We start from the raw sequence: 22,794 nt of genomic DNA, 5'->3' as shown, positions 1-22,794 counted from the left end.
TTCACACTTTGCACTATTTTCTTACACTTCATTAAGCATTTTTTACATATTCCTTATTTTTAAAGATTAAGTGTTCAATGTGATTTTAACATTTTGTTTACATTGAGTGTTTTCCATGCTTGTTGACATTTCCTTTCTGCCTCGATAGCTGAGGGATTTTAATAAGAGGAAGGTTACATTTCAAATAAAATATATTTTTGCCAAATAAAACACTGATATGATAGTTTTCAGCCACATAGCCCAGCCCTGGGATGAAAGTGTTATTGCAGCTGGAACTAGTTGATGCATTACAACAGTAAACTCTTATGACTCACACCGTAGTCAGATTGAGGATTTTTTGGGGGGGGTGGAGGGTACCGTCTTTTTCGGAGTATAAGTCGCACCGGCTGAAAATGCATAATAAAGAAGGAAAAAAAACATAAGTCGCACTGGAGTATAAGTCGCATTTTGGGGGGAAATTTATTTGATAAAACCCAACACCAAGAATAAACATTTGAAAGGCAATTTAAAATAAATAAAGAATAGTGAACAACAGGCTGAATAAGTGTACGTTATATGAGGCATAAATAACCAACTGAGAATGTGCCTGGTATGTTAACGTAACATATTATGGTAAGAGTCCTTCAAATAACTATAACATATAGAACATGCTATACGTTTACCAAACAATCTGTCACTCCTACTCGCTAAATCCCATGAAATCTTATACGTCTAGTCTCTTACGTGAATGAGCTAAATAATATTATTTGATATTTTACGGTAATGTGTTAATTTCACACATAAGTCACTCCTGAGTATAAGTCGCACCCCCCGCCAAACTATGAAAAAAACGGCGACTTATAGTCCGAAAAATGCGGTATGTGCATGGTGAGCCAGCACAGTCTCCACACAGTATTATCCAGCTTTTGTAGACTGAAGTTGAAGCGAAAATGGTGCGTACAGTCAGTGAAGTGTAGTCAGAGGTCAAAACGTGTGCTTGTTGGCAACTCTGCTGGTCACTGATGTGATCATGCAATTATATTTCCCAACATTTTCTGTATTTGTCCTCGAGTTGGCAACTCCAGTTCTTACAACCAAAACAAATGTCATGTGGCTTGTCATTCCTGCTCACATCGCCCGCAGGAATCTCCAAACAACCAAAGTCCACTGGTTAATCTCCCTAAAGTTTTGGTCATGTGACTAAATCACCTTGCGTTGCTCAGAAGCTTTCATCGTCTGACGTAACGCACACTCACTGCGTGCATTTATGGGCTCTCTGACCAGGCAACAAAACGTGTCATCTTTTTTGTCTCAGGTGCGCTGGCAGCTGCAGAGCTGCTTGAGTCGCCAGCAGGAGGCGCTACGGTGCCGGGAGGTGTGGCTTTTGGGTGAGCTGGAACTGCTGGAAAACGTCAAGGCTGAAACACTGCAGCAGCAGTTGCATCGGCTCCATCGGGTGACCACCTCTCTCTCACTCTCGTCTACAATCCAACTCTCTTTACATTCTATAACAACTCTTAATCATGTTTCTCACTCCATTCTTTTCTGTCTTTACCTGAGTCATTAATCTTAACTAAGACTTTTTTTTTTATTGAGTCTGTTCTGATGTGGTGTTGCAGCTGTACGGTCAGCTAGACGTGATCTCACAGCAGCTGAAGAACGCCAACAGCAGCACCGACCTGAGCAATCAGCTGACTAGCTGCATGGACAAGTAAGAATGTGTTTAATTGACATTGACCCATTATCGGCGCTGATGTCCGGTGATTTGTCTGTTTTTTTTTTTTACAATGAAACTACATCAGCAGGTACGATATATATTCACATATTAAACTAATATTTAAAAAAAATACTGTATTTGTCGGATTATAGTGTGCACCAGGATATAAGCCGCGCCCACTAAATTTTGGAAGAAAATATATTTTTCCACGTATTAGCCGCACAGGACTATAAGCCACAGATATATACGTTGTGAAATGATTTATTTACACAGAAAGATTCTGTCAATGTTTATTTACATTCCTTAATTGTTTCCAAACGGTGTTTGTGACATAGGCAGTAATAGGGCTGATCAAACCGAACAGAGGTCATCGTCATGGACCCGCTAGCTGCACAAGCTAGCTCTCCAATCAGCTAAACAGACACAATAACTCCACGGTGACGTTTTGGTGAATTTATGAAACCGAAACAATACAAAAAGAATGCCATTGTAAGTTAATATTACGAACACAGACACCTGTAAAAGTTTCATCTTATTAGCTAATGCTTTACAGTTTAACAATATAACTTAAACAATTCTTACTAAACGTTGTTTGCAGTGATGAATGAAGAATCCATATGAGTTGAAACGCTATGGATGAATACTTCCGGTTCAAGGCACGAAACGGGAAATACATTTTCTATCTGCAATGTCTGCGTTGAGCAAACTCGTCCAAAAGATGGCGCCATAACACAAATAGTAACACACCTTTTTAAGTGTGTCTAGCGGGATTGAAAACCTCAGTGTCAGTAGCACTTGGACAAGTTCTGACCTTTTTGGGGACAAAATTGTAGATTAGCTTTTTTAGTTAGTTAATTCTCCAAATGGATCAATGGCAGCTGCGATGAGGTGGCGACTTGTCCAGGGTGTACCCCGCCTTCCGCCCGATTGTAGCTGAGATTGGCTCCAGCGACCCGGAAGGGAATAAGCGGTAGAAAATGGATGGATGGATGGATCAATGGCAGTTTCACATTTACTTACTATTACAATCCCAGAATTTGACGGGGTTAAAAATCTATGTAAATAAAGTTTAGTACGCCACACTTTTCGTAGGATAAGAAGTTGATCAAAAATGTTTTCCCAAATATTAACCCGGTTTTTGCATACTGTCTAGGTCAGGGGTCGGCAACCCGCGGCTCCGGAGCCGCATGCGGCTCTTTGACCACTCTGATGCGGCTCAGCTGCATACTTGCCGACCCTCCCGGTTTTCCTTGGAGTTTTACGGACGTCAGTGCCTCTCCTAGAAATCTCCCGGGTCTAATATTCTCCGATTTTCACCCCAACAATTGATTTAAGAGTGCACCTTAGCGTCACTGCAATAATTGTCCTCTATAACCTGTACAAATAGCATGCCAGCCCAGCCACATGTTGTATGCAGCTTCTGCTTGCTAACGTAGGAGACAGCAAGGCATACTTGTTCAGCAGCCCCACAGCTTACACTGACGGTGGCCGTTTAAAACCACTTTAAGATTAAGATTAAAGTACCAATGATTGTCACACACACACTAGATGTGGTGAAATTTGTCCTCTTTAAAACTGTTACGTTACAAATATGCGCCACACTGTGAACCCACACCAAAAAAGAATGACAAACACATTTCTGGAGAACCTCCGCACCGTAACACAACATAAACACAACAAAACAAACACCCAGAATCCCATGCAGTCCTAACTCTTCCGGTCTAACCCCCCCCCCCCGTGCGTCGGTTGAGGTGGTCTGGGTTTGGTGGTGGTGGGGGGGGGGGGTTAGACCGGAAGAGTTAGGACTGCATGGGATTCTGGGTGTTTGTTTTGTTGTGTTTATGTTGTGTTACAGAGCGGATGTTCTCCAGAAATGTGTTTTTCATTCTTTTTTGGTGTGGGTTCACAGTGTGGCGCATATTTGTAACGTAACCGTGTTAAAGTTGTTATATACAACCACCGTCAGTGTAAGCTGTGTGTCTGTTGAACAAGTATGCCTTGCTGTCACTTGCGTGTGCACTGTGCATGCTGAAGCTGCATTCAACATGTGGCCGAGCAGGTACGCTGTTGGAGCAGGCTATAGAGGGCGCTAAAGGCAGTATCATCACGCCCTGGAACTCAGAAATCTCCCGGATAAATTGAGAGGGTTGGCAAGTATGACGCTATCAGGCGCACTCGCGGGTCGCACTATCATTAAATTTTTATATTAAGGTGCAGGCTGGGGCGTGTGTTTGAGACCCCTGGTTAAAACATAGCACAAAGCAAAAAAAGCTTTGTATGCAGTGTTATTTCATTTTAAATATTCAAAAGAGTTTTGTGGCTCCCATTGTTTTCTTTAATTTGTGAAACTTGTCAAAATGGCTCTTTGAGTGGTAAAGGTTGCCGACCCCTGGTCTAGGTTATGGTATGCATCAAAGAGTACGCTTTGAGAAGGTCAGCAGGAGGTTCTTGGCCTCCATCGTTCATTCTTGTCACTGTGTTGTCATCAGGTTGTCCTCTCTCAGTCTGGTGCCAGAGGAAACGCCTGAGATGAGCTTCGATGCAGACTCGCGCTCCCTGAGGGACGCCATCACTTCATTTGGCAGCATCACTGCCCAGGTAGCCCACGCTTTCACTGCTCATCAAAGAAGTGAACGTGTGAGGAAGGAAGGATGCAGTCGATGAAAAGTTGACATGTTCAAGGACTTGAGTCATTACTGTTGTAATGACATTGTTGCATATTATTATTATGATGATTATTATTATTGCAGTTATTTAACAGCCAAAAGATGATTAACATACTGTTTGTGCAGAAAGTGGAGCGTGGAGCTTTGGGCGACTGGCTGCTGGAAAGTCATCCTATTGGACGTCAGGTCGGCAAGGACTCTCAGGATTGGCTGTCACCAAAGGACAAAGCAGTGGAGGCGGAGTCACATGCGTTGCAAAAAGTAATAACTGAGGTTTTGTAATCCAGCTCACAGTAGGGCTGGGCTTAAAACTATCACGATGTAAATTTATATCGGTCCAGATCAGTGATTGATATTTTCAATGACCTAAGGAAAATGAAGAGCAGGAAAAAAATATATGAAATGTAAACATTTTATATATGAAATGTAAACATGTCTATCTCAAAAGAAACCTTAATTTTGATTAAAGTCCCTCAGCTATCAAGGCAGAAGTGAAATGTCAACACAAGCATGGAAAACACTCACTGTAAACAAATTATTAAAATCACATTGAACACTTAAAAATAAGATCTTAAAATGAAGGTGCAAAAATAGGGAATATGTGATAAATGCTTCATAAAGTGTAAGAAAATAGTGAAAATGTAATCCGAGCAACCTGAGAACTATTTCCTGCAGGTTTTGTGCCAGGAAATTACGGCAGTGCTCTAAATGGTGAGCGCGGCTTAGGTGGTGTGGTATTAGCGGCCTTGCCTTTCATCATTTACAGACCGCATTGGTCTGATTACGGCCCCTCCAAAAAAATGTCCAGGTGATTTTTCCTCCTTGATCCACAATTTCTTCATTTTGACTTTCTCCTCTCACTCCATGTAAAGAATCAAGCACCAGACAGGCAAACTTGATACTGTCACTCCCACTGATCAGTGATCACTTCCTGCGTTGCTCGGTTACCATAGAGCGAGTGCCTTTGTTCATGCCACCAACCTCGCTTCCTTACGTCCACTTTCTTCCCGAAAAGGAAAAAAATTACAGAATGTTTTATCGATATTGATTACGTGTCTATTGCGATTGTTATATATCGTTTTATTGCCCTGCCCTAGCTCACAGCACTCATTGACCATGAATTGTGACGCTGACATTAAATATGCTGAGTCATCATTGTCCTTGTGCAGACTTCCTGTCCTGTCCTTGGGTCTGTGGACTTCCTCAAGGCCTGGGGTCAGCTGCGAGACCTGGAAACATGGCTGCTCCGGGACCAGAAGCCGGTCACCCGGCAGCGCAGCGCCAGCAGCTGCAGCTCCTCCTTCTCCATCGAGAAGATTGACGAGTCCGACCTGTGCGACTACATCCAGGACGACGACCTCAGCGAGTGGCTGGTGACTGCGCCTGCCGACGCCGCAGAGTCTGACGCTGAACGCTGGCGCAAGCTTCTGAAGCCTTTCTCCGAGCACTGGTCGTGCGACGACTGGCTGGCGGGGTCGAGCCGGCAGACGTCCGACTGCTCATCCTGCTGCCAAACCACAAAAGCCCTGGAGATCGAGAACTTGGGCGAGCTCAAGTGCCTGAAGACCCCGCCCTCCCCTACAGCCGCCATTCCAACGCTGCAGGCGTGGCTTCAGCAGGCGGCGCCGGTCCAGCAGACGTGTCGTGCCAACGAGCAGTGCTCCAGCTACTCTGATTGCGTGTGCGATGAGAACTGCGGTAAAGAAGCTCTAAACGCGTGGCTGCTGCAGCACGCTGCGCTTGACAAGAACGGCGTCCCTGTTGCCACCGGCAACAACACGCCGACCAACACCTCCCATGCCTCGCCCACTAGCAAGAATGTGCCACCCACACTGCACCATAGACAGCAGGAAGAGAAGGTAGGTAAAGCGCATGTGATGATAACAGGAAATGGAAGAACAAGGTGTGTTGTCTTCACAGGTTCAGGCCATCTTGGAGGCGTGGCTTCATCCTTCAAACCCCTCCCTGCACACCCCCACTTTGTTCCAAAGCCCCCTGGATCCAGAACTCTGGGTGCTTCCGAACAACTCGTCGAGTCCTAAAGCGACTTCTGCCTCCGAGCAGGACGAGAAATGGCTGCTAAAGAAGAAATCTCAGGTAGTAGAGTGAAAGATTGGTTGTGACGTGCAAACAAGACTTTTTGTCTGACTGCTCCGCTCTCCATTAGGAACAATTGGTTTTGTCCTCTGTCTGCAACCTCTTTTCCTGCATGAATGTGGGCGGGGACAAAGAAAAATGGCTCCACAAGGCTCCTGCTCAGGTGAGTGACAGCTGGTCTCAATAGGTCGTCTCTTGCACACGAATCTTATTTTACAGTGTACGATTTCTGGCCTAATTGTAGTATGAATAGTATTTAAAAATACCAGCAGGGTTTTTAATAAACGCCTATTAACAGTATGGAGGTTAATTTGGATCTTAAATACGAACTGTTTTTTTGGACAACAAATATATACGGAACTGAGTTTTTTGTGAACATTCTCTTTCATTTCATTGAAGAAAAGTTTGTGAGCAAAATTTGTGTTTTGAAAGTTCAGTGAAAAAATAATAATCAGTGTTAAAAAAAAAAACTATGTATAAAAAATATATATTATAATTGTGTAAAAAGAATCATTGTTTAAAAATAATCATTGTTTAAAATTTCAGTGTAAAATATTTAGTGCAGAAAAATTTGTTGCACAAAACTCAAGACTCAACTCAGGTAAATTTTAGGACAAAAGCAGCTGATTTGGTAGTTCTGAGATAGGATCGATTGCTTCAGAGTTTTGAGCAATGAACATCTCTGCACTGATTTTAAAACACTGAATTTTTAAACACACAAAATTTGCACACATTTGTATTCAATGAAATTGTCAGCATAATTTTATTTTCCAAAAAATGTGTTCAAAATTTTTATTTCAATTAAAATGTCACCATATTTGATGTAAAAATAAAATAGAATAATCGGTTCACAAAATTCAAATGCAAAAAATTCAATTACATGAATTTGGTGTTAAAAAAAAAGTATTACACAAATGAACCTCAATAGATGAGAAGACTTGAGGGTTAGGGTTAGATATTTCCGTGCCAATCGTGCAGCCTTAATGTGCATAAGTTGGAGCTTTTGAACATTTCTTTGGAGCGTGTGACAAAATAACGGCACAATAATGGAGATTAGACAATACCAGTGACTGTAAAACTTGTTTGATTGAAAAATCGATCATAAAATTAGCACATTTTCAATGTTATAAATAAATGATAAATGGGTTATACTTGTATAGCGCTTTTCTACCTTCAAGGTACTCAAAGCGCTTTGACAGTATTTCCACATTTACCCATTCACACACACATTCACACACTGATGGCGGGAGCTGCCATGCAAGGCGCTAACCAGCGGCCATCAGAGGCAAAGGGTGAAGTGTCTTGCCCAAGGACACAACGGATGTGACTAGGAAGGTAGAAGGTGGGAATTGAACCCCAGTAACCAGCAACACTCCGATTGCTGGCACAGCCACTCTACCAACTTCGCCACGCCGTCCATGTTGCATTTTTTTAATGTGTGTTCCTGTTGTTTAGAACAAGACAGCCATACTAAATGGTTTAAAATATTTAGGTTCTATGTCTATGTCCATGCATAGTTATAGACGTGCTTTTTGCATTTCAAAAAAGATCACTCATGAAAATGAAGAGCAGAGGACCAAGGCAGATGCCTTGTGGAACTCCACAGTCTAATCTCCTTGCATAAAGTTACCATTAAAATACACTCATACTTGTTACTGTTAGTCAACCAGCTCTCCATCCAAATAGTTGCATTGACCATTAGCAGTCATGCTAAGCTGGCTACCGCTTTCTTTTCTTCCAGATGTATTGACGAAGATGAAGATGAGGAGCTTTCTTCTGGCCTGTGTCACTTTATTGCTGCTTCGCACACACACAATCTATTCAAACCTGCAGCCTTCTTCCTGCGGCATCGGTGTTTGCTTCCTGCAAAGGTTCTTCAACTTCCCGCGAAGCGCCAGGGTCAAACCGGAAGTCAACTCTTTGCGCATCGATCACTTGGTCAAGAATCAATATTTGTGAATCTCGTGATTGGATGATTTCAGTCTTTTTCACCAATAACATCTTGAAAGGTGCTAGCAAAGTGTGTGTCAAAGTTCAACTTTCTATGAAACATTATTTTTGCATTAACATGTATTCTGCCTGGTTGAGGGTCTCATGTTTCCTTTACTCTGCTGCAGAGTTTTAACTCAGTTATTTTAAAATCAATTTAAATTGTCAATCTCTTAGATTTCCTTTTCATTGTCTTTCAAGACCTGGATGAAAGACCAACAATGATTTGTTTTGTTGGGTTTTATAAATGCCGAGTGATGTCATCCAAGTCTTTGCTGTGAATCTCCACTCTAATAAAACATGTTGACATCAACACTGGTCATGTGACGACTTTGTATTTGAAGCAGCCACTGTCAAAAGATAAATTGTAGTGTTTACATAAACACAACCATTAATGTTACAAACTTTATCAAACGTTTTGATACATTTTAAAAATACCTTCCCTAATTCAACGAGAATTTTGTCCGTCTGCGGTTTCCGTCAAAAGCGACTATGCGCACAAAACCTCGCGATATTTCGTGTGCGTCAACGGCCAATCACAAGCGATTTTGGAGCGAGCTGCGCAGGAGCTGCACCAATCAGAGGCGGCGTACCACTCCGCCGCGTCTGTCCCGCCCCCGCGGTGCTGCTGCAGCGGTGACTGGATCCTCGGCTCCCGTTGATGTGGCCTCGGCGGTCCGGCGACTCGAGTCGTTCCCGACCAGCACCGACACAGGAGACGCTGTACCGTTCTGGTATGAACCGTAAGCTTCAAAACGACTCCAGTAAAGACGAGCTTTCCAATTAAGTTGCTGGACTAACAAAACATTAGTCTTCATCCGCCTTCCTCCTCCATAGAGGGATGCAAGGAGCTCTCTGATTGGCTGCAGGGAAGCTTTATGATCTTCATGTTGACACAGTATCATTTGTGTAGGTTTGTGACGTGGACGTGTACTGGATTATTTCTTCTACTTGTCCGGGGCAAGGCGGTTTATTTCCCCGTCTATTACCTTCACTTTGAGGCGGGACATCCCAAGCCAATCAGAGAGCATGTTCCATGGCAAGCTAATTTGCATATTTGTACCATATCTAAACTGTCACGAGTCAGCGAAAAGGAGCATGTTTAGTAACCAGTAGAATGGACCTATGAACGAATGGGCCAATGTAACTAGACATTCGTCTTCCTTCATAATATAATCATGCTATATTATAATCGTTGGTGATAATTAGAGTAACTCTTATTTGTGTTCCTGTTTTTACTTTGAAGGGGCACTCGGGGCACTTCCGCTGCTCCTAACCATTTAATCCTTTCCCACAATGCTTTGTGTCCACGTCTTCTTCTTCCTGTTTATTGTGGCCGTCTCCGCCGGCAACATTTAACGTTCTCATTTGACGTTTTCCAGCTCGGTGAGTTCCCCAAAAACGCATTTAAGCGTTTATCAGCATATTCGCCGTCCGCGCTCGGCGACATTTGTGTCCGCTTTACGAGCGGGGAGGGAAAATAATGCTCCCGCTGCTTCCTCGTCACTGACGCCGAGCTCCGCCGAGCCCCAGCCGAGCCCCGGAACTTCATTGAGAAAAACGTTGTTTTAACGCCCTCCGCTCCGGGAACGACCGCCGACACGTTCCCGATACACGGTAACGTGTGTCATGAATCGGGCCTCGGTGCAGCGATATTCGGCGCGGATATAGACATTATGTAGGTGGTAAACGAGAGAGTTTTTGATAATGGATGCATTGCTCGGTTCTGTCGGTGTTAATCGTGACATCACCGCAGCGATGTCGTCCAAATGCCATGTTTCCGTTTCATACTCGATTCAAACTGGCGTTTTTATTTAGTCTGACTGACTATATTTCAAAACGAGAGCTATAATTGTCACGTTGTCTGAGGTGCGGGCCCACACGGCGAGGAAGCGACCGCGGCGGCTGAGAGTGCTTAAAATGAGCAATATTTGATCGGAGTCCGCTTCAACTGTCGCTGCAGTGCCACTCGGCAATGTTGTTTATGATGATTGGACGATTATATATATTCAGCTTGTTTCTTTGTGTCAGTATTGTTCACTATTTTATTTGTTATTATTTTATGTGCGTTTTTGTATAGCATAATATTACATATGTTATTATAAAATAGCATATAATATAATATGCTGCTTGATTAGTTAATGTTTTTTTTAATGTGTGCATATATATTATATTTTTGTTATTATAATATAATTGATACTTTTAATTAAAGGCCTACTGAAATGAAATTTGTTTATTTAAACGGGGATAGCAGATCCATTCTATGTGTCATACTTGATCATTTCGCGATATTGCCATATTTTTGCTGAAAGGATTTAGTAGAGAACGTCGACGATAAAGTTCGCAACTTTTGGTCGCTAATAAAAAAAGCCTTGCCTGTACCGGAAGTAGCGTGACGTCGCAGGTTGAAAGGCTCCTCACATTTCCCCATTGTTTACACCAGCAGCGAGAGCGATTCGGACCGAGAAAGCGACGATTACCCCATTAATTTGAGCGAGGATGAAAGATTCGTGGATGAGGAACGTGAGAGTGAAGGAATAGAGTGCAGTGCAGGACGTATCTTTTTTCGCTCTGACCGTAACTTAGGTACACGGGCTCATTGGATTCCACACTTTCTCCTTTTTCTATTGTGGATCACGGATTTGTATTTTAAACCACATCGGATACTATATCCTCTTGAAAATGAGAGCCGAGAATGCGAAATGGACATTGACAGTGACTTTTATCTCCACGACAATACATCGGCGAAGCACTTTAGCTACGGAGCTAACGTGATTGCATCGGGCTTAACTGCAGATAGAAACAAAAGAAATAAACCCCTGACTGGAAGGATAGACAGAAGATCAACAATACTATTAAACCATGGACATGTAAATACACGGTTAAGGCTTTCCAGCCTGGCGAAGCTTAACAATGCTGTTGCTAACGACGCCATTGAAGCTAACTTAGCTACGCGACCTCACAGAGCTATGCTAAAAACATTAGCTATCCACCTACGCCAGCCAGCCCTCATCTGCTCATCAACACCCGTGCTCACCTGCGTTCCAGCAATCGACGGAGCGACGAAAGACTTCACCCGATCATCGATGCGGTTGACGGCTAGCGTCGGATAGCGCGTCTGCTATCCAAGTCAAAGTCCTCCTGGTTGTGTTGCTGCAGCCAGCCGCTAATACACCGATCCCACCTACAGCTTTCTTCTTTACAGTCTTCATTGTTCATTAAACAAATTGCAAAAGATTCACCAACACAGATGTCCAGAATACTGTGGAATTTTGCAATGAAAACAGAGCTTTTTGTATTGGATACAATGGTGTCCGAATACTTCCGTTTCAACGATTGACGTCACGCGCATACGTCATCATACATAGACGTTTTCAACCGGAACTTTAGCTGGAAATTTAAAATTGCACTTTATAAGTTAACCCGGCCGTATTGGCATGTGTTGCAATGTTAAGATTTCATCATTGATATATAAACTATCAGACTGCGTGGTCGGTAGTAGTGGCTTTCAGTAGGCCTTTAACTATACTTAATATAAATAAATTTGTTATTTTATTTGTATTAAATATGTTTGTGTGGATATAAATATTTTTATGCTACTATAATATATACCGTATTTTTCGGACTATAAGTCGCGACTTATGTGTGAAATTATTAACACATTACCGTAAAATATCAAACAATATTATTTAGCTCATTCACGTAAGAGACTAGACGTATAAGATTTCATCGGCTTTAGCGATTAGGAGTGACAGATTGTTTGGTAAACGTATAGCATGTTCTATATGTTATAGTTATTTGAATGACTCTTACCATAATATGTTACGGTAACATACCAGGCACGTTCTCAGTTGGTTATTTATGCGTCATATAACGTACACTTATTCAGCCTGTTGTTCACTATTCTTTATTTATTTTGAATTGCCTTTCAAATGTCTATTTTTGGTGTTGGGTTTTATCACATAAATTTCCCCAAAAAATGCGACTTATACTCCAGTGCAACTTATGTTTTTTTTCTTCTTTATTATGCATTTTCGGCCTGTGCGACTTATACTCCGGAGCGACTTATAGTCCGAAAAATACGGTAATAGATTATAATATAGTTAATTAATACAATTACTTAATGTAGTTTATTTTTATTATTATAGTGTGTGTGGGTGTGTGTGTGTGTGTGTGTGTATATATTAATATTTTTATGTCATATTATATTATAATTTTGGTTAAATAGAATTATTTGATATAATCAATTAATTTGAATACATTTTTATTATGTGTGAATGTATGTGTACATATTTTTATGTTACTATAATTCATAATGTAATAATTAATTTTTTTTTTAAATTACAATATATGTGTATATATATAAATTTACAATATTTTATTTTATATAATATAATTATTTGATATAATTAATGATATAATTTTGTTAGATATAAATATTTAATATCATTAATTTATTTTATTATCACAAATGTGTATGTGTGTATATACTGTGTGTGAATATATATTTGTAGGGACGGTGTGGCGAAGTTGGTAGAGTGGCCGTGTCAGCAATCTGAGTGTTGCTGGTTACTGGGGTTCAATCCCCACCTTCGACCATCCTAGTCATGTCCGTTGTGTCCTTGGGCAAGACACTTCACCCTTGCTCCTGATGGCTGCTGGTTAGTGCCTTACATGGCAGCTCCCGCCATCAGTGTGTGAATGGGTGAATGTGGAAATACTGTCAAAGCGCTTTGAGTACCTTGAAGGTAGAAAAGCGCTATACAAGTATAACCCATTTATCATTTATCATATATATATATATATATATATATATATATATATATATATATATATATATATATATATATATATATATATAATGTTACTAAAATATATAGTGTAATATAATTAATTATATAACTTTGTTTAAATATTATTATTATGTTTTGCAATTATTTTTTATATGCAATGCTGCATCTGCTAAGAAAGTCAATCATGTCAAAAATAGTTTCACCCAAATGCAAATATGAGAACGTTAATAATCACAACACTGATTGGGTTCCTTCACTTCCTGTCCTCTCCCACACAGAAACTCGCTCACCTCGTAGCTTTAGGATGGAGGACCCCGAGGCGGAGCTCACCGTGTCGGAGGCGGACGCCCTGGGAGCTGACTTCATCACGGTGGAGTTGGACACGCAGCCCATCGAGTACGTGGTCAAGTGGGCGGACGTGGGCTCCAAATTCACCATCTCGTGCGTCAAGAAGGACTCGGACGACCCGGAGCTGGGCGGCGAGCAGCTGAAGATCGAAACGGACGAGGCCTTCTTCGCGCCGTACGAGGAGGTGTACCCCTGCGAGGTGACGGAGCAGAGCGTGGAGATAAAGATGGACTCTGATGAGGAGGACCACGAGGTCCTGGTGGAGGCGGGGAGCAGTCACCTGGACGGCGAGGTCGACTCGGATCAGGCCCCGTACGAGCCGGACGACCGGCAGTACCGCTGCACTTACTGCGGCAAGTGCTACAGCCACGCCTCCAGCCTCTACCGCCACCAGCAGACGCACGTCGCCAAGACGGCGAGCCTGGTGGCGTCCGCCAAGCACGCCCTCGAACCCGCGCACCAGGATGCCCGTTACACCTGCCAACACTGCGGCATGAGCTTTAAGGGCAGCAGGTGGGTCGCACCGATACGCTTCTTTCAGGGCCGATACAGATACCAATCACTCGTCGTCAAGGAGGCTACTAAAAGAACCCTGAAATATCGCTAAGGTTGAAATAAAAACAATTCCGGGCTCCTTGACATAGAGCAAGGACGTCAAACTGCTTTTATTGAGGGCCACGTCGCAGTGATGGCTGCCCTCAGAGGGCCACATGCGACCTGAATATTGACGGATAGAAATTTTGAACCGCGGTGGCAATTGTTTATTTCTTACCGACACATTTAAAAAAAAAAAATGGAAGTCAGGGTGACAAGCAGATATTTAAGTCTTTATTGTTTGGAATATCTTGTTGCTTGGACAGATAAAGTTTAGAAGATACGCTTAAGGTGTGCTCCAAAAAATCGATTTGCATTTAAACTGCGATTTTTGTTATTTCGATTCTTAATTGTTTTTTTTGGCCAAATATTTAACTTTTTTAAAGAATAAATTTTTGGATCAATTATTGATATTATTATGACTATTGATACTATGGCTTTATATATATATTAGGGGTGTAGGTGTACACAAAAATTTCGGTTCGGTACGTACCTCGGTTTAGAGGTCACGGTTCGGTTAATTTTCGGTACAGTAAGAAAACAACAAAATATACATTTTTGGGTTATTTATTTACCAAATTTGCAAAATCTTCACCAAAAATATTTTTCTTAGTGGAATACTTTGATGTGAAGTAATCGGAACCTTGGATAGGTCAATAATTCATAATAACATTGATTTTGATTCAATATTATGTTTTGAGCAATGACAGTTTGGAAGAAAAAAACAACAGCTTTGTTTTATTAATCAACATTGCAACTTTTTCTAAATTACATTTAACCTTTAAGCTTTTTTATTTCACATTTGTTGTGTTTTTGTTTATTTTAATAGTATTTTTGGAATGTGCCGTGGGCCTTTAAAACATTATCTGTGGGCCGCAAATGGCCTCCAGGGCACATTTTTGACACCCCTGCTATAGATAATAAAAAATTAAATCTGATAAATCTATGGATAAAAAGCAGAGCCTGGCGACGCATGCGCGTTTATCATAACTCTCTCGCTCTCTGTCTCTGCCCCTCCCTCACCAATGCTGCTGCGCGCACAATTTGTTTTGTTTTTAACCCCTTCTTAACCCTGGACGTACATTGAAAATACACGCAACCCTAACTCAAAATGCCGGACACTTGAGGCATTTAAGAAACTAGGCCCTGACAGCTCCGCAAAAGAGGACATGTCCGGTGAAAAGAGGACGTATGGTCAGTCTATCGTAGCCCGTTAGCTGCTAGCATGCTTAATATGTCCGTGTGGAACTGAAACAGTTCAATACAAATACACGTACCGTTACACCCCTAATATATAAATATAAATATATATATATATATATATCATCGCTAAAGGCGCACCGGATTATAAGGCGCATTAAAGAGGTCTTTTTTTTTTTTTTCTAAATGTAAAACACTATCTTGTGGTCTACATAACATGTAATGGTGGTTCTTTGGTCAAAATGTTGCATAGATTATGTTTTACAGACCGTTTTCAAGTAGCTTTCTGAGCGTCTCTTCAGGATGCGCCGTTTTGTAGGCGGTCTTATTTACGTGGCTCACCCTCTGCAGCGTCTTCTCCCCGTCATCTTTGTTGTAGCGGTGTAGCGTGCAAGGACGGGAGTGGAAGAAGTGTTAAAAAAATGGAGGTAACTGTTTTAATGACATTAAGACTTTACTTCAATCAATAGCGGAGCAGCATATTCGCATCCGTAGCTCGATAATACAACGTCAACGCCGGAAATGTGTCCCGTGAAAAAACGTCCGACCGGAACCCTCTAATAACTAAAGTTCTGTGGGTGAATAATGTAAACCCACTACACTTTTTAGCGCTTTGAGAGCTAGTCTACTGACAGATATAAGTAAGAACTTTACAGTACTTTGTATCAGAAATGGCAACAGTGGAGGATGAATGCATCACAACAACAACAAGAAGATGAAGGCCACATAACAAGAAGGTAGAGAAAAGAAAAAACTTATCGACTACGGTGTCGGCATGGACTACAATGGTGGACGCGTGCACATTTTCAGTACTTATGCAGATCCCAAATACAGATCAGCAGGTACCATAAGGTAAAAGTTGTGCAAAATATCGCGAAACAAAACGCAAGGTAATATGTCCGCTAATCGATGCCATTTTGTGGTCCTTATACACACACCATAATAATACTCGCCGACAATCCATCAAGAGGTGCGGCTTCATAGCTTACCGAAGTCGTATTAAAAACATTTTGACAGATTTTTGAGCGCCGTGTGTAATGTTCTATATTCTCAATGGTACATTTAAAGTTTTGGTGTTGTTTACAGTCGTCATCTTGCAGTTTACACCTATCTCTTATGTCTGACTTACATCTACTGGTCACACATCATTACACCATGTACCAAATAAAATAGCTTCGAGGTCGGTAAGCACAACCAGAATTATGCCGTACATTAGACGCCCCGGGTTGTAAGGCGCACTGTCCATTTTTGCGAAAATGAAAGGATTTTAAGTGCGCCTTATAGTTCGAAAAATACGGTGTGTGTGTGTATACATATAAATATATATATATATATATAATTTTTTTTCCGGGTATTGTATTTATTAATAAGTAGTTGTAAGTTTTCCCAATTGCTATCCCAAATATTGTAACGCTGAGTTTGGGTTACAATTACTCTATTTATTAATTTTTTTTGCTTCCATGACTTTTGTAAATACGATTTGTGGTTATTAATGATCTACTTCACTAATTATGTATAGTTTTACATTGTAAATACTGGTATCGTATAAATACCTTATATTTCGGACTCTTAAAGCACACTTAAAATCCTTTAATTTTCTCAAAAATGGACAGTGCGCCTTATAACCCGGTGCGCCTTATGTACGTATTAATTCTGGTTGTGCTTGCCGACCTCCAAGCAATTTTATTTGGTACATGGTGTAATGATAAGTGTGACCAGTAGATGGCAGTCACACATAAGAGATACATGCGGCCTGCAGAATGACGCCTGTACAATAAATGACGCTAGCAAGCATTCGTGAGAAAGCAACACCAAAACTTTGATGTTTCATTGAGAATATAGAACATTACACTCAAAAAAGGAGTAGTACGACTTTGGTAAGCAATGAAGTCGCACTGAACACACGGTACGTCTAACTCCGGTTGCACTGCGGCGACCGGAGTTAGACGTACCGTGCTTCAACATACGGGTGTTATTATGGTGTGTGTACAACACACCTTTTCGGAGGCATGTTATCTGCCATTTTGTGTCACAATATTATGCAAAACCAACTTTTCTTATCTTCTAGTACCTGCTGATGTGTATTTGAGATCTGCATAAGTCCCGAAAATTTGCGCGCGTCCGCCATAGTAGCCAATAAGCTCCTTCCTTTTCCCTCTTATCTTCTTGTTGTGGTGCAGTCATCCTCCGCTGTTGCCATTTCTTATACAAAGTAGTGTAAAGTTCTTACTTATATCTGTCAGTAGACTCTCTTTTGGAAGCCCTAAAAACTACAGGTATAACAAAGATGGCGGAGAGAAGACGCTGTCAAAGTGGAGGCGCGTAAATAAGAGCGCCCACAAAATGGTGCGTCCTGAAGAGACGGTCAGAAAGATGGTCTGTAAAACATCATCTATGCAACATTTTGACCAAAGAACCACCTTTACATTATGTAGACCACAAGAAAGTGTTTAAATGTAGAAAAATAATCATAATACGACCGCTTTAAAGGCCTACTGAAATGAATTTTTTTTATTTAAACGGGAATAGCAGATCCATTCTATGTGTCATACTTGATCATTTCGCGATATTGCCATATTTTTGCTGAAAGGATTTAATAGAGAAAATCAACGATAAAGTTCGCAACTTTTGCTCGCTGATAAAAAAAGCCTTGCCTGTACCGGAAGTAGCGTGACGTCACAGGAGCTAGTATTCCTCACAATTCCCCATTGTTTACAATGGAGCGAGAGAGATTCGGACCAAGAAAGTGACGATTACCCCATTAATTTGAGCGAGGATGAAAGATTCGTAGATGAGGAACGTTACAGTGAAGGACTTGAGAGGCAGTGATGGACGTATCTTTTTTCGCTCTGACCGTAACTTAGGTACAAGCTGGCTCATTGGATTCCACACTCTCTCCTTTTTCTATTGTAGATCACAGATTTGTATTTTAAACCACCTCAGATACTATATCCTCTTGAAAATGAGAGTCGAGAACGCAAAATGGACATTCACAGTGACTGAACATGTAAATACACGATTAATAATATTCAGCTTTGCGAAGCTAAAAAAATAGAAGCTAACCTAGCAACGTAGCCAACGTGATAGCATAGCAGTCTCAAATGCAGATAGAAACTAAATTTAAAAAAAAACTGACTGGATGGATAGACAGAAGATCAAAAATACTATTAAACCATGAACATGTAAATACACAATTAATAATATTCAGCTTTGCAAAGCTAAAAAAATAGAAGCTAACCTAGCAACGTAGCCAACGTGATAGCATCAGTCTCAAATGCAGATAGTAACTAAATAAATAAAAAAACCCTGACTGGATGGATAGACAGAAGATCAAAAATAATATTAAACCATGAACATGTAAATACACGATTAATAATATTCAGCTTTTCGAAGCTAAAAAAATAGAAGCTAACCTAGCTACGTAGCCAACGTGATAGCATCAGTCTCAAATGCAGATAGAAACTAAATTTAAAAAAACCCCTGACTGGATGGATAGACAGAAGATCAAAAATACTATTAAACCATGAACATGTAAATACAAGATTAATAATATTCAGCTTGGCGAAGCTAAAAAAACAGAAGCTAACTTAGATGCGGCGGCGGGCTTACTCACTGTAGTGCGTCTGCTATCCTGCTCAAAACACAACACAACCTCCTGGTGTTGGTGTTGCTGTAGTCCGCCGCTCCACCGATCGCACCTACAACTTTCTTATTTGCAGTCTCCGTTATCCATTAAACAAATTGCAAAAGATTCACCAACACAGATGTCCAGAATACTGTGGAATTTTGTCGAAGAAAACAGAGGTATTTGAATTGGGTCCAAACACTTCCCTGGGGGGTTACCCACATATGCGGTCCTCTCCAAGGTTTCTCATAGTCATTCACCGACGTCCCACTGGGGTGAGTTTTTCCTTGCCCGTATGTGGGCTCTGTACCGAGGATGTCGTTGTGGCTTGTACAGCCCTTTGAGACACTTGTGATTTAGGGCTATATAAATAAACATTGATTGATTGATTGATTGCCCTCGTGACGTCACGCGCATACGTCATCATACCGCGACGTTTTTAAGCGGAAGTTTCCTGGGAAGTTTAAAATTGCACTTAATAAGTTAACCCGGCCGTATTGGCATGTGTTGCAATGTTAAGATTTCATCATTAATATATAAACTATCAGACTGCGTGGTCGGTAGTAGTGGCTTTCAGTAGGCCTTTAAAACCTTCTTCATACTGCATTAATATATGCTCATTTTAAACTTTCATGCAGAGAGGGAAATCACAACTAAGTCAATTGACCAAAAGTGTATTTATTAAACAGTTATTAAGCAGTGGCACAAACATTCATGTCATTTCAAAACAGAAAGTGCAAGATTGTCAGAGACATTTTAAAACAAGCTATGAGTGCACTTTTGTGCATGATGTCACTAAGATGACATATCAAAACAACACTTAATTAAAGTGCGCTTTTTGTACAGAACGCCACTACAATAGTTTAAAACAAATAAAGTGCACTTTTGTGCATGATGTCACACAAGATATTTTAATAACTGTCAAATAAAAATGAGCTGGATAATAGGAAATCAAATCGCTATGTAGTAGGTTCCTGCGGACGTTATCTCCTTCTGTTGTTGACTATTTTTTTCATACAGTGTTGATGTGGAAATGGTTGCCTCTGCATTTTGTTGGTGTGGCACCGAACGGAGATGTTGACATGCGGAGTAAGCACTCTTCATTCTTCATTCAGCGGGTGACTTTTCAAATGATGCCGCAAATTAGCAGTAATGCTACTTTTTGTAGCAACGCTTTTGCCCCACACTCGACAAATTACGGTTGTCTGTTCAACATCTTCCCGCTTGAAGCCAAACCGCCGCCAGACGATGGACCCCCTGCTGTTTTTCTTGGGAATTAATTCTTCCTTCATTTGTTACCAGAGTGGCACCTTCTTTCTCTCGTATTACCACCCGCACCACAGCTAACGTTACCCATGCCGCTACCGCTCTGCTCCAAGAGGGCGTATACGTATGTGACGTATGTAAGAAGGTGCGCTTGCTGTCTGAGAAGAAGAGACAAGAAGGAGTGGGAAGAGCCTGTAGTGTAATGCCTGCAACTAAAAGCAACTGCGTGAGAACGTATACTCCAATATCACGATATAGTCATTTTCAATATCGCACAGAGACAAATCTGCGATATATCGAGTATATCGCCCAGCCCTAATTGAAACTGATTTGTTGCAATGTCCGCATGGTCCAAAAAATACAGTTTTCATTGCGGCGATGTAGATATGAAAAAAAAGCCAAACATCGGTAGATGTCGAGCATGTATCGGCTCTCGGCAGACAGGAAGTAAAGGTGTGTGTGTGTGTGTGTGTGTGCGTGTTTGACAGGATGCTGGGGAGTCACCTGCGGCTGCACGGGAAGAGGCGGATCCACCCGTGCAACATTTGCGGCAAGGAGTTCAACCATAGCTCCAGCCTCTCTCGCCACCGTCTCATCCACAAGAAGGGCAACGCCCACCCCAAGGACGCCGGCCTCCTCGCTCACGACATGCCCGCCGCCGTGCACCGCTCGCTCAAGTCGGGCTCCAAGAACAAGAAGGCCAAGCGGCAGAGGCAGCCGTCGGCCATCATGCAGTTGGCCGGCGGCGGTGGCGACAAGTTCTACGCCTGCCCGCAGTGCGAGATGAGCTTCCGCACGTCCACGCAGCTGTCCAAGCATCAGGTGACACACGTGAAGGAGCTGCTGGACAACTACACGCCCGGCAAGGAGAACCTGGCCGAGACCTCGTCCGACCTCAAGATCCGCCTCAAGCTGTGCTCGCGCGACAAGCCCAACTTCTACACGCTTTGTAAGAAGAACCGCCGCCGCCGGGCGGGCCGGGGTGGCAAGCGAGGCCCCGCCCCCTCGGAGGATGAGGAGGCGGGCGGGGCAGAGGGCCACGCCTGCAACCAGTGCGGCAAGCGCTTCTCGCACGCCTCCGGCCTGGCGCGGCACGCGCAGAGCCATCGGGCGGCGGACGGCATGGAGCGGGGGAAGGCCCGCCTCCCCGGCGCCAAGACCAAGACCTTCACCTGCACCACCTGCGACAAGACCTTCATGCACTCGTCCAGCTTCTCCCGCCACAAGAAGGCGCACCTGGACGCCGCCATCGCCGCCGCCATCGCCAAGAGGGGCGTCTTGGACGAGACGGCGCCGCTCGAGACCGACTCCGAGTGACCGGCGTGTGACCGTGTGGGGCGGGGCCTGCCGGGACAAGGTGCGACGCGGTCTGGTGTAAATAGCAGCGGGATGTCCAAATATGGACGGATGTGACAGTGCCCCGCCCCCTCAGCCACCATCAACGACCATAGAGCAGGAAACGGTTTGAGCGCCGACAGGAAGTGGAACATTTCTCATGAGTTGTGAGTTTCTCCATAAAGTTTGTAAAGAAATCTAATTGGCCGATAAAATTGCGCTTAAAACACTTTTTTTCTTCAAATGTTTGATGTCTCCGCCCACTTCCTCCCCGAGTGATTTGATTGGTTGTTTCCGTTTGCATGAGGACCCCCACCTGCGGCGGCCATCTTTGTCGTTTCTCGGGAACAAAGTCGCGTTCAAATACGCGATGTTCGAACGTCGCCGGCGAGGAGGAGCCCCCTGTTGCCGTAGCGACGCGTTGATTACGAGTTCATCAAGGATTCCACTTCAGAGTCGGTTAAAGCATCTTTTTATTGGTTACGTTAACTGCCGGGGGATCGGTCCATTTCTGGACCAAGCGGCGCGTCAACGATCCAAACAAAGGCGTCCTGTATTTAAAGTTTGTAAAAAAAATAATTAAAAAAAAAAGCTTGTGTCGTTCACCTTTAGCCTCCATGTTGTATTGCATCAGTGTCGTGTTTGCTAACTAGCACAAACCAGTTGATGTGTTCTTTTTCTAATAAATCATGAAAACAAGGCGTTTTGTTGGTTTTTTGGGATTAAATAAGTGCTGGAATATTTTCTAATTAATCTTTTTTTTTTTTATATAATTGGAATCATCACAAAAAAGTATGTTTGAAAAGTGACAAACCAGAAAAAAATACATTTGGTTAAGTTTATTCAAGAATATGAGTGCTGTCCTCTGGTGGCCACGCTACTCACTTGTCTGAAAAGGGGCGGGGCCTCTCCCTGCAGACTTAAATATGGCCCCACACCAAATCGGATTTTTTTTTGCCCTCAAGTGACACAGATCAGATTGTTTTGGCGTTCCAAAACAGTGTTACCGAACATGCAGCCCGGGGGCCGTATCAGGCCCGCGAACAGGCTCAATGTAGCCTGCAAATTTGAGTTTGCCAAGTATAAAAATGAGCTACATTTTTTTTAATGAAATAAACTGCCGTTCTAAATGTGTCCACCGGGTGTCGCAATAGTAAATACAAGGGCAACTCACGTCACACTGTT

General features: G+C 42.3%; 2 protein-coding genes across 7 annotated transcripts in view; both read left to right on the top strand.

Moving 5' to 3' along the window:
* Positions 1-8,761, top strand: part of ncoa4 (nuclear receptor coactivator 4) — a 24,183-nt gene extending 15,422 nt beyond the window's left edge. For all 3 annotated transcript variants that reach the window (XM_062059344.1, XM_062059342.1, XM_062059343.1), the window contains exons 3-10: positions 1,295-1,435; positions 1,599-1,690; positions 4,186-4,294; positions 4,489-4,623; positions 5,532-6,221; positions 6,283-6,459; positions 6,530-6,622; positions 8,201-8,761. In XM_062059344.1, coding sequence (XP_061915328.1) covers positions 1,295-1,435; positions 1,599-1,690; positions 4,186-4,294; positions 4,489-4,623; positions 5,532-6,221; positions 6,283-6,459; positions 6,530-6,622; positions 8,201-8,209 — 1,446 coding nt within the window. In that variant the 3' untranslated portion in view covers positions 8,210-8,761. The remainder of the gene's footprint in view (positions 1-1,294; positions 1,436-1,598; positions 1,691-4,185; positions 4,295-4,488; positions 4,624-5,531; positions 6,222-6,282; positions 6,460-6,529; positions 6,623-8,200) is intronic.
* Positions 8,762-9,056: 295 nt separating this feature from the next.
* Positions 9,057-22,308, top strand: LOC133656951 (zinc finger protein 90). Of its 4 annotated transcripts, none has more exons than XM_062057836.1 (3): positions 9,057-9,182; positions 13,520-14,102; positions 20,763-22,308. In XM_062057836.1, the coding sequence occupies exons 1-3, from the start codon at positions 9,110-9,112 to the stop codon at positions 21,589-21,591; spliced, it is 1,485 nt and encodes a 494-aa protein (XP_061913820.1). In that variant the 5' UTR covers positions 9,057-9,109; the 3' UTR covers positions 21,592-22,308. The 4 variants fall into 4 exon arrangements, with proteins under 4 accessions (XP_061913820.1, XP_061913822.1, XP_061913823.1 ...); XM_062057838.1 differs by lacking the exon at positions 9,057-9,182 and adding an exon at positions 9,369-9,487; XM_062057839.1 differs by lacking the exon at positions 9,057-9,182 and adding an exon at positions 9,644-9,834.
* Positions 22,309-22,794: the final 486 nt, after the last annotated feature.

This window comes from Entelurus aequoreus, linkage group LG09 (genome assembly GCF_033978785.1).
Source record: "Entelurus aequoreus isolate RoL-2023_Sb linkage group LG09, RoL_Eaeq_v1.1, whole genome shotgun sequence".
Lineage (NCBI taxonomy): Eukaryota > Metazoa > Chordata > Actinopteri > Syngnathiformes > Syngnathidae > Entelurus > Entelurus aequoreus.
The sequence above is the reverse complement of the archived record's forward strand: the minus strand, read 5'-3'. Positions and strand labels throughout refer to the sequence as shown.